The sequence below is a fragment of the Camelina sativa genome, chromosome 4 (assembly GCF_030686135.1).
Source record: "Camelina sativa cultivar CO46 ecotype springtype chromosome 4, ASM3068613v1".
NCBI lineage: Eukaryota > Viridiplantae > Streptophyta > Magnoliopsida > Brassicales > Brassicaceae > Camelina > Camelina sativa.
In genome coordinates this window covers 5,228,607-5,243,179 of record NC_141883.1, presented here as the reverse complement: position 1 = coordinate 5,243,179, position 14,573 = coordinate 5,228,607, and the positions used below count along the sequence as shown (strand labels likewise).

General features: G+C 37.8%; 3 protein-coding genes across 6 annotated transcripts; all 3 read right to left on the bottom strand.

Moving 5' to 3' along the window:
• Nucleotides 1-2,883: 2,883 nt before the first annotated feature.
• On the bottom strand, nucleotides 2,884-7,888 carry LOC104779885 (alanine--tRNA ligase, chloroplastic/mitochondrial). 3 transcript variants are annotated; one of them, XM_087509917.1, is made up of 9 exons: nucleotides 7,730-7,888; nucleotides 7,396-7,560; nucleotides 6,475-6,567; nucleotides 6,189-6,394; nucleotides 4,525-6,096; nucleotides 4,161-4,436; nucleotides 3,840-4,049; nucleotides 3,540-3,697; nucleotides 2,884-3,413 (listed from the first exon to the last, which is right to left on the bottom strand). In XM_087509917.1, the coding sequence occupies exons 4-9, from the start codon at nucleotides 6,219-6,221 to the stop codon at nucleotides 3,077-3,079; spliced, it is 2,586 nt and encodes an 861-aa protein (XP_087366043.1). In that variant the 5' UTR covers nucleotides 6,222-6,394; nucleotides 6,475-6,567; nucleotides 7,396-7,560; nucleotides 7,730-7,888; the 3' UTR covers nucleotides 2,884-3,076. The 3 variants fall into 3 exon arrangements, with proteins under 3 accessions (XP_087366043.1, XP_087366042.1, XP_010502609.1); XM_087509916.1 differs by lacking the exon at nucleotides 7,730-7,888 and having other exon boundaries at nucleotides 7,396-7,727; XM_010504307.3 differs by lacking the exon at nucleotides 7,730-7,888 and having other exon boundaries at nucleotides 7,128-7,432.
• A 17-nt stretch (nucleotides 7,889-7,905) lies between these two features.
• On the bottom strand, nucleotides 7,906-9,683 carry LOC104779884 (protein COFACTOR ASSEMBLY OF COMPLEX C SUBUNIT B CCB1, chloroplastic). Its single transcript, XM_010504306.3, has 4 exons — nucleotides 8,824-9,683; nucleotides 8,607-8,728; nucleotides 8,351-8,503; nucleotides 7,906-8,273 (listed from the first exon to the last, which is right to left on the bottom strand). Exons 1-4 carry the CDS (start codon nucleotides 9,157-9,159, stop codon nucleotides 8,081-8,083), a joined length of 804 nt encoding a protein of 267 aa, XP_010502608.1. The 5' UTR covers nucleotides 9,160-9,683; the 3' UTR covers nucleotides 7,906-8,080.
• Nucleotides 9,684-10,102: 419 nt separating this feature from the next.
• On the bottom strand, nucleotides 10,103-13,325 carry LOC104779882 (nodulation receptor kinase). 2 transcript variants are annotated; one of them, XM_010504304.3, is made up of 8 exons: nucleotides 13,038-13,325; nucleotides 11,974-12,198; nucleotides 11,650-11,858; nucleotides 11,432-11,558; nucleotides 11,247-11,321; nucleotides 10,986-11,169; nucleotides 10,767-10,899; nucleotides 10,103-10,688 (listed from the first exon to the last, which is right to left on the bottom strand). In XM_010504304.3, the coding sequence occupies exons 2-8, from the start codon at nucleotides 12,122-12,124 to the stop codon at nucleotides 10,425-10,427; spliced, it is 1,143 nt and encodes a 380-aa protein (XP_010502606.1). In that variant the 5' UTR covers nucleotides 12,125-12,198; nucleotides 13,038-13,325; the 3' UTR covers nucleotides 10,103-10,424. The 2 variants fall into 2 exon arrangements, with proteins under 2 accessions (XP_010502606.1, XP_010502605.1); XM_010504303.3 differs by lacking the exon at nucleotides 13,038-13,325 and adding an exon at nucleotides 12,438-12,994.
• Nucleotides 13,326-14,573: the final 1,248 nt, after the last annotated feature.

Sequence of the window (14,573 nt, the reverse complement as noted above, 5' to 3'; positions counted from 1 at the left end):
GTTCTTTGGTGGATAGTGAGTGGCTTACTCGTGTAGTATCAGCAGACGAGATCAAAAAAGTCATATTCTCTATGGCTAAAGATAAATCCTCGGGTCTGGATGGATACACTATAGAATTTTTTAAGGCGGTTTGGGATATTGTTGGTGCTGATTTCATTATAGCCGTCCAGTCTTTTTTTGAGTAAGGGTTTCTGCCAAAGGGTGCCAATGCCACAATTCTAGCTCTAATCCCAAAAAAGTTAGAGTCTCGAGAAATGAAAGACTATCGTCCAATCTCTTGCTGCAATGTGATCTACAAAGTTATCTCTAAAGTCCTCGCAAATCGACTCAAGGTGGTACTTCTGCAATTTATTGCGGAGAACCAGTCGGCTTTTGTTTCCAATCGTCTCTTGATTGAGAATGTGCTGCTTGCAACAGAGATTGTTAAGGACTATCACAAGGAATCGATTACCAGCCGGTGTGCTCTCAAAATTAATATTTCCAAAGCCTTTGACTCAGTTCAATGGAGTTTCCTTGAGAAAGTGTTATCTGTTCTGGCTTTTCCACCAATATTTGTACAATGGATAATGAAGTGCATCACAACGGCTTCTTTTTCAGTTCAAGTGAATGGGGAATTGGCTGGCTTCTTTCCCAGTTCACGGGGTCTGCGTCAAGGGTGTGCTCTCTCCCCATATTTTTTTGTCCTCAGTATGGACGTCCTGTCTCGTATGCTTGACAAAGCGGCTGCTCTAAAGAATTTTGGCTTTCACCCGAAGTGTAAGGCTCTTGGGGTTACGCATTTGTGTTTTGCGGATGATTTAATGGTGTTCTCTGATGGGACCGTTAACTCCATCCATGGCATTGTCGCAGTGTTTGAAAAGTTTGCTCAACACTCCGGTTTGACAATAAGTATGGAGAAATCTACCGTGTTTTTGGGAGGTGTAACCCCTGTAATTGCTCAGGAAATCAGTGACGTTTTTCGGTTTGAGGTAGGACAGCTGCCGGTGCGTTACTTGGGGCTTCCTCTGCTTACCAAACGTTTCTCTTCTGCTGATTATAAGCCTCTCCTTGATAAGCTCAGGAACAGAATTGGATCATGGACAGCGAGGTTCCTCTCTTTCGCGGGACGTCTCAATATAATACATTCAGTGTTATGGAGTACCTGCATTTTCTGGTTATCTGCTTTCCGATTACCGCGACAGTGTGTACGGGAGATTGGACGGCTTTGTTCGGCTTTCCTCTGGTCAGGGCCGGAGTTAAACCATCACAAAGCAAAGATCGCTTGGGAGGACATTTGTAGGCCAAAAAAGGACGGTGGTTTGGGGCTGCGTTCACTCACTGAGATGAATGATGTGTGCTGCTTAAAGTTGATCTAGAGGATCATCTCTCCCAATGAATCCATGTGGACTAAATGGGTGAGCAGAATGTTAATTAAGCGTGGGAGTTTCTGGTCAGTAAAGTCGACTACTCTTGGTTCTTGGATGTGGAGAAAGCTACTTAAATTTCGAGATAAGGCCAAACAGTTGTGCAAAAAGGAAGTTCATAATGGGCTCACTACCTCTTTTTGGTTTGATAACTGGTCTAACATGGGATGTTTGGTCGATGTGCTCGGTGAAAGAGGTTTTATTGACATGGGAATTACAAAGCATATGACTGTAGCAGAGGCTTGGGTCGATCTCATATGCGGAGACACAGACAACGTCTGTTAACCACAGTAGAGGATGAACTCGAGTTGGTAGCAACCACTAGCAACTCTAGTGATGATGTTGTGCCCTGGAAAGGACTAAATGGAAAGTATAAATCACATTTTTCAACAAAGGACACTTGGATTCAGTTTCGTTCTTCGGGTACTGAGGTTTCCTGGCACAAAGGTGTTTGGTTCCCTCATTCTTTGCCGAAACACTCCTTTTGTATGTGGCTAGCGGTTCGTAACCGTCTCTCAACTGGTGACCGAATGCTGCAATGGAACAGAGGTGCACAAGGGACATGCCTTTTATGCACTAATGATACTGAAACTCGGGACCACTTATTCTTTTCCTGCAGTTTTAGTGCTGTGGTCTGGAAAGCCTCTGCACTCAACGTCTACAAGGCTAAATTTTCAACCAATTGGCATAACATCATCTCTGCTGCTTGTCACGATTGGGGAGATCGCATTCAACGGTTCTTGGCTTGCTTTGTTTTGCAAACAACGGTTTATACTCTTTGGCAGGAGCGGAACAGGCGTCTTCACGGTGAGTCCTTGCGGCCACCATCACACCTCATCCACATGATTGATAGACACATGAGAGATCAGCTTCTCTCTATTGGACTCCTGGGGGATCGGCATTATGAAGCTGGATTACAAGCTTGGTTTGCCACGAAAATATAGACTTTTGTGTTTTAAAAATTTAGATTTCTCTTTCTAAATACAGCACTCATCAGCAACATGCTGCACTAGTTGTATCAAAGTATTTTATTTTTTGAATATAATTTAACATTTATTCAAAAAAAAAAAAAAAAAAAAAAAACGAGTATGGTATTAGTGGGGAAGAGGAACACTGTGACATCAAGAATTGAATCTTGTCGTCTGCATGACATATTGTTAGAGAAGTCTGTTTATTTAAAGCCAAAGAAGAGAATTTCATACAATTTTTCAATGCTCAGAGCCTTGTCACGAATGCTACTAACGCTCCATCACCTGCTGCATCCACTTGAGGTTTGAAAGAGACAAACTTGTCTGTGTTGCCATCTTCTATGGGGAATCTAATGCTGTTGATTTATTTGGATTTAGAGATTTACGAGAAGATTGATGCAGGAGCTTTGTTTCAGGTTTTGTAAGACTCAACCAGTTAAGTTTAGATATATAAGTTACTTATAGAAGTTGAAAATTATACCTAACGTAATTTTGTAACCGAAAATGTCATCAATAGCAACCTACTCAACATCTTATTGACTAATGATCCAAAACCAATTAAGTATTTCGTCTAGACAAATCAAATACCTTTTCTTATCATATCCAGCCATCTATACATCCGATTCAGTTTTCTAGAATCAAGCAATGTGCTCTTCCTTCTCCCTGTACAATTTGTTGCATAGATAGTTTTTCTGAATTTGTTCTTCAATTTAGCTTTTCGGATAGTGTTGCAATGAGATCTTCCCGAGCTTTCTCTAAAGCACTTGGGAGATTTTCAGGCTTTCTGCCGCCTGCTTGAGCGAAATTGGGCTTTCCACCACCTCCTCCGCCACACAGCTTAGCTATGGGGCCAATGAATCTCCCTGCTTGAACTCCTAGAGAGACTACTCCGGGACTAAATGCAGCAACTAAACTAACCTTGTCTTTTTCTGGAGATGATCCTAGTACCACAGCTACTGGATCTTCCAATGTGCTTACCAAATGCTCAGCTGCACTCTTTAATGAGTCAGCATCAGTGTCATCCATCGACTCAACGAGCACTCTGAAGAAATTAAAACATTCACAGGAAGAACTTTAGTTGATATTATAACGTTAGATCATATGTCAAATTCTCTGAGCATAATTATCATACAAACCATTTATAAAAGGAAACAATAGATTTTGATACCTTATAGCCTGTGAAGTTCCTACTGTAAATGCTTTGTTCGATATGACAGATGCTTTATAGACCGCTGCTTTTGAACGCAAGTCTGAGGCTTCTTTTCTAGCAGCACGCAGTTCCTCTAGAAGATTCTCCACTCTGCTTGTAGCATCCTCTGCTTTCACCTTCAGATTAGACCACACAACAATTATATATGTCAAAAGTAACTACTACCTTGAAAGCATCAAATATGATATTGGTTGACAAATAAAAGCAAATACGATAATAATTATTCGGAGAAAGGAAAACTCTCTAGAAGCGGCATACCTTGAGAGTCGAGCATAGACGTGTCATTTGAGAATCTCGTGAGTTTATGTATTCAATGAATGCTTCACCTGCAACCGCTTCAATACGTCTGATTCCAGATGCAATGCCCTGTTCTGAGATAATCTTGAAGGCTCGTATCTCTGCAGTATTGCCAACATGAGTGCCACCGCAAAGTTCCATGGAGACACCAGGGACTTCTACTACACGAACCTGCGATTAGTGTAAGGGTCCTATTGGTCAATCCAAATCAACTTATAACCAAACTGTAACACTTAATACACTAATGTGGTTCTCATAATTCAGGCATCACAACTCTCTTACCTCATTTTCATCATATTTTTCCCCAAACATTGCAATTGCTCCAGCTTGTTTTGCATCAGCAAGAGGAAGGACCTTTGTTTCAAGACGTGTAGCATCCCCAATCCACTTATTGATGAGGCATTCGATTTCCTCAAGCTCGTTAGCATGCAGGGAGCGATTAAAATTGAAATCGAATCTGAGGCGGTCAAAAGCTACTAATGAACCAGCCTGTGATGTTTCTTGTCCTATTACTTGCTTAAGTGCGGATTGCAGCAAATGGGTGGCCGTATGGTGAACCTGGAAAGTTAAAAAAAAAGGATCAAGAATTTGAAAAGGAAAGAGGTAGTTGGGGGATATTGGAATGTAAAATGACTTTTAAATGTACCTTCGCTCGTTGCCTTAAGTCTGCATCTACTGCTGCTTCCACCTCCTTGCCAACTTCCAGAGCTCCACTTTTTACAATGCCCTTGTGAACAAAAATTTTAAGAGACTTCTGCACATCACTTACCTCAACAACAGCTTTCTCTTGGTTCCCATCACTGCTAACATAAAGAAAACCATGATCAGCAATTTGACCTCCTGATTCAGCATAGAATGGAGTTCTGTCCAGCAAAATCTCTACATCACTGCCTTCAGAGACCCTTATCACAGGCTTCCCATTCACCAAAAGACTTTTTACAACAGCACGAGCAGAGAGACTGTCATATCCAAGGAACTCAGTGTCTGCAATATTTTTCGTGATGTCAGCATCGTCTTCAACTGTCAGTTTTACAACATTGTGAGCAGCTTGAGATTGACGCCTTTGATTCTCCATTTCCACTTCAAAACCTTTCATATCTATACTGACTCCACGTTCTTCAGCAACTTCTGCTGTTATCTCCACAGGGAAGCCATATGTGTCATACAAAAGAAACGCATCTTTCCCGTCTAGATAAGGCTTATTCTTAGTTTTATCAGCAACTGACAGGGCATCGTTAAGCTTTTGGTCAAGTAACTTTTCTCCTCTTTCCAGAGTTTTCTTAAAGTGAAGTTCCTCTTGTCTAATCTCCTCAATGATGCGTGGAGCCTTTAGTTTTACATCTGAGTCAATATATGTGCTCAATTCTATCACCTTTTCAGCAACTGCTGGCAAAAACGCTCCCTTTGGATTACCATTTCTATCCCCATTTATTCCGAGAGACTTCCCCTTCCGAACTGCCCTTCTTATTAGCCTCCTTACTACATAACCTCTGCCAATGTTTGAAGGCGAAACACCGTCTGATATGAGATAGACAACTGCACGCATGTGATCTGCAATCACTTTTAGACTTGTCTTTGCCTTGTCATTTGCAGAGTCGTATGAGATATTCGCCAACTCTGAGATCTTCGCAATGATCGGATATATTAAATCTGTCTCGTAGTTGTTTGGAACCTTCTGAAGGATTTGAGCCATACGTTCTAGACCAAGACCAGTGTCTATGTTCTTCTGTTTCAAGGGCTCAAGCAATCCATCTTCCGTCTTGTTATACTGCATAAAAACCAAATTGTAGAACTCAATGAATCTGGTATCATCCCCGAGATCAACATCTTCATCGTAACCTCTCTCGGGATAGAAGTCATAGTATAACTCTGAGCATGGACCACAAGGACCAGTTGGTCCACTGGTCCAAAAGTTGTCAGCTTCACCCATTCTCTTTATCTGCTCAACAGGCACACCAACATCATTCTTCCAGATTTCAAAAGCTTCATCATCGTCTTCGTAAATGCTAACCCAAACTCTATTAGCAGGTAGCCCAAACTCTATAGTTGATAGCTCCCATGCCCATCTTATCGCTTCTTTCTTGAAGTAATCACCAAAGCTAAAGTTCCCAAGCATCTCAAACAAAGTATGATGCCTGGCCGTTTTGCCAACATTCTCCAAATCGTTGGTACGTATGCACCTTTGCGCAGTGGTTGCACAAGGAACCTGTCTAGGTACCTGCATCATTTCAAAAAGTCCCACCAATGTTAAAAGGAATGGTCTCTAAATGCAGGAAAAAAGTAGTGTTTGGCTTGAACTGTTGTTTATACCTTTCCAAGGAAGATAGTCTTAAATTGAAGCATTCCAGCAATTGTTAATAAGACAGTAGGATCTTCTGGCACAAGAGACGCACTTGGAAGAACTTTATGCCCACGAGATGCAAAGAATTCAAGAAAACGCCTCCGTATTGAGTCTCCACTAACGTCATTGGACTGACAATCCTCCTTAGCGTCCTCAGACACCGGGTGTACTGACACTGAAATCCACATTTCAGTCCCCAAAATTCAATAGAAGAGACAAAACCAGATTATGTGGAAACACAATAAGTGTAAAAACCTGATGAACTCTTAGCAATAATCTGAGGTGACTGAGTTGATCTGGGAAGCAAGATCGAAGGAGAAACACCTGTAGAGGTTCTGGTAACAAAACCTGCAAACCACATTTTCAATAAATTAACGCTGAGAGGAGATGAAAACTGTGAGACACTCGCCTAAAACACTGAAATCAAAGCAACAAGAAGAGAGAATAAACAAAGCTCTTGAGCTTTGTTTATCAATCAAATGAGCGTGTGATCACTCAAGTCTCAAACAAGTTCTACTAAGTTCTGAATCATAGAGGAGGACATTGAAAAACAAAAAAAATACAAGCAATCGTAAAACCAAATTGCAAAGATTTATACTTTCTGAGAATCCCTTGGAGACCAGTTAAGTTCATTTGTAAGCAGCTACATACTACTCATGTACATACCAAGATGATGACAATTTCATGGATACTAGCTCTGGTCACAAAACCCAATTGAGAAAATCTCTCTGCTTCAACGGAAAAAAAAAAAAAAAAAAAAAACACAAAACGAAACCCAGAATTCAATTTCGCCACTAATTCATCTAATTTTATGAGTTTCTAAACACTAAATCCTCAATCTTTTCACTTAATGATGATTATATAAAAAAAAAAGATTGCGAGAAAGGGAGAGAAGAACAGAACCGTACGGTTAGAAACGAGAATACAAGAAGGATGCGAAAGCAAAATTGGTCTAAGAGGAACATCGAAAAGGTTTACTCTGGTCAAATTCATCGGAGAGTGTGTGGTGTGTGTTTCAGACAGAACAAGAAGAAGAAGAAGACACAGTCATGGCTGTGAAGCTTTTTTGTTTATCCACTTCTTTGTGGTTTTAAAAAATTTGATTAATCAATCAGTTGTTTTGTTAAATCTTAAACTAACTCGTTAAGGTTTAAGAGGGGGGGAATCGTAAAATACCTTCGTCATTAGAGGAGGAGAGAGTTTTTTATCTCCCATTGTAGCCAACAAAGACAGCGACACCTTCTTAGAGAAACATACGGAGCACATGACATACGGCATCAGCTCTAACAGTGAAACGAGATCCTCTGCGAGGATGCATATTACTACTGGACATTCCCGTCACTAACAAGAAAGGCAAGGACCCATGTGAGAACATACTCGACTTTGAAGCTCCCAAAGAATTTATTTGGTTCATTGAACTGCAAGGTTGTGATGCTATTTATTTGGTTCATTGAACTGCAAGGTTTTAGTAATATGGACTTGCTTATCATTTGAGGAAGATCATACTTACCGATTCTTAGTAAGCTTGGACCATTAATAGAGAACTCGAGCTCAACAACAAAATTCTTGACATGGATTGGAGGTACCAGTCCAAACCGACCAAATCCTTTGTTTCATGTCTCTTCTTTTCTACTACCCACAATCGAACTCAGGAACAAAAACTCAATTTCATTCAAAAGAACAGAATTGCTAAACCAAATGAAACTATATACTATATCAACGATACATCCTAATGACACCTGTTTTCACATTGATTCATTTAGTACATGAAACTATGAAAATGAGTTAAAAAGTCATTAAATCTCATCTCTTAAAACAAATATAAACACCCCAAAAAGCAAAATTGGGAGGTGAAATGTTATCATGATGATCTCTCAAAAAGACCTTTGACATAAACCATGCCTTTCTCACTAAACTGAAGCTCCTTCCTCATTTCTTCAACTTGAACATCATCTCCTTGAACCACAATCTCATCCAATCTCCCTTTTGGTCCCACCATCATCTTCACCTTTATCTCCTCTTTCCTTGACGCCTTCTTCCAGTAATACACTCCTCTGCAACACACACACACAATCATCACCATTTCATTGACAAAAACAGAGTCTCAGAGAGACAGAGAGAGAGGGCTTACGCGAGTGGACTGAGAAGGATGATGAAGAACCAATTGTTTCCAAAATCAGGAACTGTAATGGTTAGAACAAGACCAACACTTGCTAAGCTTATACATGTACAAAACGTAAGCAGAGCAGCTTGTCCTCTACTTGGAACCATCTTCCCTTCAAACCTTTTTTAATCAGAATCCCACAACAATGTCAGTGACACAACTAAACACAAAAAAACTCTCCTCGATCTTTTAATCGAAAATTTCGAAAACTTTTGTAGCTTACGTGATCGTCTCTCCTCGATCAGTAATGTTAAAGTTCTTCCTTGTGAAGAAAGATAGAATCTCTCCAGCTACTTGCTTTGGTTCCTTCTTGACTTCATTAACAACAAACGTCTTTCTCACTATCTGCAAATCCCCACATTGGATTCAAGCTTAATAAAAAACCAAAGAAACTTGTGGTGAAATTTTAGGGTTTTGTTTGTAATCGGTAAAGTTCGAACCTTTGATTTAACAGAGCGCTTGATGAGAGACCAAAGACCTGGAACAGAGATAACAAACAAACCCAAAGACGTATAATAGCTAGCCAATGAGTAACCACCACCAGTCTCATCCATTAACAGTAACGAATTAGGGTTTTGTTCCCACCATTGATGAATCTGAATCGCTGAAGAAGATACAGCAGAGAGAGGCTCCACGATCATGGCGGTGACAGCAGAGACTCTGTTTCTCTTCGTGGTCATCCATTCCCGTCTCCGCCTTGGAAGCCCTTTGATTGTTACCTCTCTTGAAGTAACCCATGGACAAGACAAAGGCGGAGTAATCAGCTTCATCGCCATTGTCGAGAGCAAAAAAAAAAAGCTTTCTCCTTGGCTAACGAAAAAAGCTTAAACCTTTACAAGATGGGTCTATCCAAAAATCGTGTGGTTCTCATTTTTTTCTAACTAAAAAAAAATGTTAAAAATTTAACGGATTTTAATATTTTTATGACAATACATTAGCTCTGTTTCTATGTTGTAAGAATCAAAACTCTGGTTTCTTACTTGCTTTTCTGAGCTTTTCAATCAATCAGTACTGTGTGTTTTTTTCTTCTGTAAGGTCAAGATCCGGAAGAATAGATTAGATCTAAACTGAGACCCACCAATTCAATAACGATTTCACCAACTTACAGAAGAACAGTCTTTATCATTAGATCTTCTCTCCCGACATAAAAATCAGACCAAACATGGTTTTGATTTTGCAATCTCTTCAAAGACTGTTTTATAGTTCTGTGTGCCCACAAAGGTTGTAGCATAACTAGCTAGGGACAGTCATAAATAAATCAGAGAGCATTGAGTTTTGATTTTTTTTTTTGACTGAGACCAAAATAAAATAAATAAGACTTGCTTGACAAATTAGTCCAAAGAGTGTTATCCAATTGGAATCTTTTGATCAAAAACTTTTGAGACCAACTTGGTTATTATATCTCGTTTGGCAATAAAGGCTATAAAGGCATAGGTAGGTTGAAGCTAAGGTCAAAATCTTTCCCAATATTGCTACTCTATAGTAAAAAAGTAGCTCTGAGTCTTTCTGTACTAACACAATAATTTGAGTTTTTCAGACAGGGAGTTATCACCTTCTGTTAGTTCAACTGCTAGCCAATTGGAATCTTTTGATCAGAACTTATTCAACTAACTTGGCAATAAAGGCTTTGAAGCTAAGTTCAAAATTTTCCTCAAGATGGTTTACATTATATTTAGAGAGTAAAATGTAAGTTTCTACTAGTACAAGAAAGAAAGAAAGAATCACACAACATTCCACTCTTTGCTTCCTTTATATCAATAAATAATGTTTTTACAAAAGTTATATTTTCTGCACTCAATTGTCAAAAAATAATTGCTGAAAATAACCTCCAAAAAGGAAGTATAAAGGAGGAAAAAAAAAAACAAACGAATAATAATAATAAGCTCAGCTGTTCTTTATACACTTAACACAAAACAGCTGATCAGTCTTCTTCTTCTTCCTCCTTGTAAGTTCTCTGATTGTTTTTATCTCAGAGGCCTTACATAATATATATGTATATATATATATATATATATATGTAAAAAGATGGTTCCTTTTTTAATCACTTTGAAGCTTTAAAAAGCTGACTTCCAAGAGTAACAGTTGGAGTACCTTCACCCATTACTGTTGTTAAGCTCACTTCTTTGTCCAATATCCTCTCAAGCTCTGTCACAACATAACTCATTGTTGGTCTCTTCTCACTAGAAACATCAACACATCTCAGTGTCAATGTAATAAGCTCCTCAACTCCTTCTGCTGTGTATGTACCTCCTAGTCTCTCATCGATCATCATTGGTATATCCGCGTAATCCTTTAAGTTTTGCATCTGCAACTCTCAGTGCATACAAGTGAGATTACATTGACAGCATTATGTGATCTGGATTCTGATCAAGTGAGTACATACCCATTCGACTAGCGTCTGCGTTGAGCTTGAAGGGCATGGTTCTGATGCTTCTCTTCCACTTACTAATTCCAAGAGGAATACACCAAAAGCATAGACATCACTTTTCTCTGAAAATCTTCTGAACTCTTGAACCCTGCACAATGGGAGGATCTGAGAAAATTGGATACAACCAAAAAAAGAGACATATGTGAGTGAGCCTAAATGTAACATTTAAATTACTCTGGGGAGAGGAAAATCTGATCTGCTACAATGTGCGACGATGTACCAACATCCTCTCTCCCTAAGAAATTACGGACTCCTGCATCCGCAACCTTAGCAATGAAATTTTCATCCACAAGAACATTAGCGGTTTTGAAGTCCTTGTGTATCAATCGAGGACTCAGCGAGTGAAGATGCGCCAAGCCTAGAGATTAACAAAAGATCAGGACACAAGCTAGAGCTGGCCTCAAATGAGCTTAATGGCTTTTGCATAGGATTTACCTTTAGCAGCTCCTATAGAGATTGCAAGCCTATGTCTGAATTCTAGCCTATTTCCAGGTACTTTACCACCAGCTCCTAATAAAAAAAAGAAAAGATCCAAATGATGATCCAAACTCATAATCTTCAAACTGATTAAGTACCAAATGAGAAGAGCATTAATCTCTAAATAAAGGACAGAGAGTTACCGTACAGGTGACTGGAAACACTTCCATTAGGAACATACTCGTAGACAAGAAACTGCGTGTTACTTTCTTGACAATAACCCAATAGAGTAACAAGATTACGGTGATGGATAGACGATAGATAACGAACCTGAAAGAAATATGTAAGCGTCTCAAGACACTTATTGTTCAAAGACCATAAGCAAAAACACTAAACAAGAACATTTATATATAAAAAAAACCTCGTTAACGAATTCTTGAGTAGGAAGACTAGGTCTTTTCTTAATAGCTACAAGAACACCATCTTGGAGCAAACCTTTGTAAACCTCACCGAATTTGCCAATACCTATAAGACTTTTATTAGTAAAACTCTTGGTGGCTTGAGCAAGTTCCTCCATTTCAAACCTTCTAGCTTCTCTCATTGACAACTCAATTGCAACATTTCTTCCTTCTACAAAAAAAACACACACACAAATAGCAAAAGTAATCATTTAGCTATCATCCTAAGAGAAAGTCAATAGAGAGAGAGAGAGAGGAATTGGGAATTGTTGGATGGGATTTGTGACCTTGAGTAGATGGATCAGAAGAGCCAGTCTCAGAAGTTCTTGAGAGATTCTTAGGACGAAAGACACAAAACCAAAGGAGAAAAAGAAACAAAGCAATCAATGCAAGAGCTCCTACAGCACCACCAATGGCAGCTGCAAGAATTGCTGACATTTGGAAAAACAAAACAGCCTCTTCTCTTTCTTTGTCTCACCGATGCTCCAAGCTACTACTACCATGCGATAACCCTGGACAAACAAAGAAAGAATAAAAACAAGAATGTCGGCGAAAAGAAAAGTAGAAGAAGAAGAAGAAGAGACAATTTTAAAAGCAAACAGAGCTTCTTGTTTGAGAGGTAAATTAAAAAAAAAAAAGGTGTCAACTTGTAAAAATTGAATTTAAGATTCTTATGTGAAAAAAATCAATCAATCAACATGCAGTAAAAAAAAAAAAAAAAAGGATTCATTAATAAAATTAAAAATAAAACCTTGACAGATCTCCAGAAAATCTCAACTTCATCGGCGATTTAATATCACAAATTCAACAATCGATGGACGTGGACGTGATTCCCCACAAATTTTTTTTTTCCCACATTCAATGACAGGAACAGAGAAAATAAAAATTCCTTTAAATCAGCAAATTCAAGAAATCAAAGTTGGCTTTTTTCTAATCAGAAACACAAGCTTGGTGTGAAAATAGAAGAAGAAGAAGAAGAGCAAAGAAACATCAAATCACAGGGCACCGCCGCAGTTTCTTCTAGAACTCGAAGGTAAAGAGTAAGAAGAAGAAGAAATGAAGTCTTGTGTCGGAACGCAGACAATGCCGACAGAAAGTGACATTGTTCAGACAACAACAACAACTCTCTCTTCTCTCTCTCTCTCTCTTAAGACTCACTCAAAACTTTTTTTTACTTATACTTAACTGAGAATCCAACAACAACAACATCAATATGAAGAAGAATCAAAGCTAAGTAACTGTGGTGAGTTTTTTTTACTATTGTGCAACCACCAACCAAACCCATTTGTTTAATTTCAGAGGGGATACAAAAAAAAAAAAGAAAAAAAAGGAAGGAATTTAAAAGGAGAACCTTTGAAGACAAGAGTAGAAGCAAGTGGGGTACTTCGCCAGTTTGCAATTACAGCGAAAGCAACAACCTTTTTTTTTTTTTTAAGGGAGAAAGATTCACAAGGAAGAAAGAAACTTAAACACCCGCCGTGTAACGCAGTTTCCGCCGCCGCAAGTTTTTGTTTTTTAAAAAAGAGACGAACACAAATACCACCACTCTGTCTCTGCCTTCCTTCTCTTTCTATTTTTCTCCGCAAATCTCTCTGTTTTTTTTTTCTTCTTCTTTTTTTTTCGCATGTTTTTTTTTCTCATTTTAAATGGTTATTTTAGCACTTTATTAAACGAGTGAGTACTTGAATACTATTAGACTACCTAAAAAAAAGTTGGAATTTATATATTTTTCCTAGTAAATTATTGAATAAGCAACCAATGATAGAGTGGGATTTATAACTCTAGAATTTTATAATTCTTAAGGTTTCAATTTTTTTTTTATTCAATCACATTTGTATTGGAATCACTTTTTCTTTCACTATCCTATTATTCTTATATTTATCACAACAAAAATAAATAAACAAAGGATTATGTTATTCGGTTTAAACCGTTTAAGACTAAGAACTTAGATTCTTTATTTTCATATTAAATTTTATTAAATAGAAAGAAATAAAATATAAAAGAAAGATTGAAACTGAATTTAAATGTTTTATCGATTGGGTAATTACGATAATTTTTTAGTCAAATGTTTTTGGTTAAATTTCTAAACGAATATTGTGAAATGGTTAAAAAAATAGATGAGTCAATTTATTAATTATATATTTTATTAAAACAAGGTTGAAATAATTCATGACTATGTTCATATCAAGGAACAAAAATGCTATCCTACATTTAACTAGTGTTATAACCAATTTGCTACATATTGATAAACTATTTGTGTTGATGATATCAGTGGTTAAAATAGTTTTCTTCGTTGTCACATGGCTCACATATCTGACTGCTACTAATATAATACTTGAATGCAACAACAAGCAATAATCGGAAGTAAAGAAAAATGAACTGTTGTTTTAACTTGGGTACTACTACTAGAAAGCAGCTGATTAAATAATTAACCTTTTTGTTATTAATGACAAATTAATATCCAGCGAACAAACATTCATAAAATATTCTTTAAATAAAATATTCAACAAACTTCAAAAAATGAATAAAAATAATTTAAAAATGTAGGAGTTGGACCACAACAAAATACTAAAAACATCGACAGAGTAAAAAAAAGGTAGGAGGAGGGGAGAGGGGTCATAAGCCAGCTGTATCGACCATACATTTTTGCTGCTTCTTCTCTGACGCTCTTCCCTTTTCCAAACTCACATTTCCACGATCTGCGTTTCGCGTTTTTCTATGTTTTCTTTTCTTTTTGTTTTTTCAATCTGCGTTGTTTTTTTATTAACGTTTCTCTTGACATCAAACTGTTTTTTTTTTTTTAAATTATAAAATACTATAAAAACGAATTGGAGAAAATTTTGAAATGTACAATGATTGAAGCGGCGGTCGTGGTCATCATGAATAA

Bases quoted from the DNA above. Each gene is read 5' to 3' on its own strand.
- LOC104779885 (XM_010504307.3), bottom strand. From the start codon at position 7,212: ATGAATTTGACCAGAGTAAACCTTTTCGATGTTCCTCTTAGACCAATT. The intron at 3,698-3,839 runs GTATGCCGCTTC...TCTAATCTGAAG, and splicing joins GTCTATGCTCGACTCTCAAG to GTGAAAGCAGAGGATGCTAC. The intron at 3,414-3,539 runs GTATCAAAATCT...TAATTTCTTCAG, and splicing joins GGAACTTCACAGGCTATAAG to AGTGCTCGTTGAGTCGATGG.
- LOC104779884 (XM_010504306.3), bottom strand. From the start codon at position 9,159: ATGGCGATGAAGCTGATTACTCCGCCTTTGTCTTGTCCATGGGTTACT. The intron at 8,504-8,606 runs GTAAGCTACAAA...TGATTAAAAAAG, and splicing joins GATCGAGGAGAGACGATCAC to GTTTGAAGGGAAGATGGTTC. The intron at 8,274-8,350 runs GTAAGCCCTCTC...TGTGTGTTGCAG, and splicing joins ATCCTTCTCAGTCCACTCGC to AGGAGTGTATTACTGGAAGA.
- LOC104779882 (XM_010504304.3), bottom strand. From the start codon at position 12,124: ATGTCAGCAATTCTTGCAGCTGCCATTGGTGGTGCTGTAGGAGCTCTT. The intron at 11,322-11,431 runs GTAACTCTCTGT...TTTTTTTATTAG, and splicing joins TGTTTCCAGTCACCTGTACG to GAGCTGGTGGTAAAGTACCT. The intron at 10,900-10,985 runs GTAATTTAAATG...CCCATTGTGCAG, and splicing joins CAGATTTTCCTCTCCCCAGA to GGTTCAAGAGTTCAGAAGAT.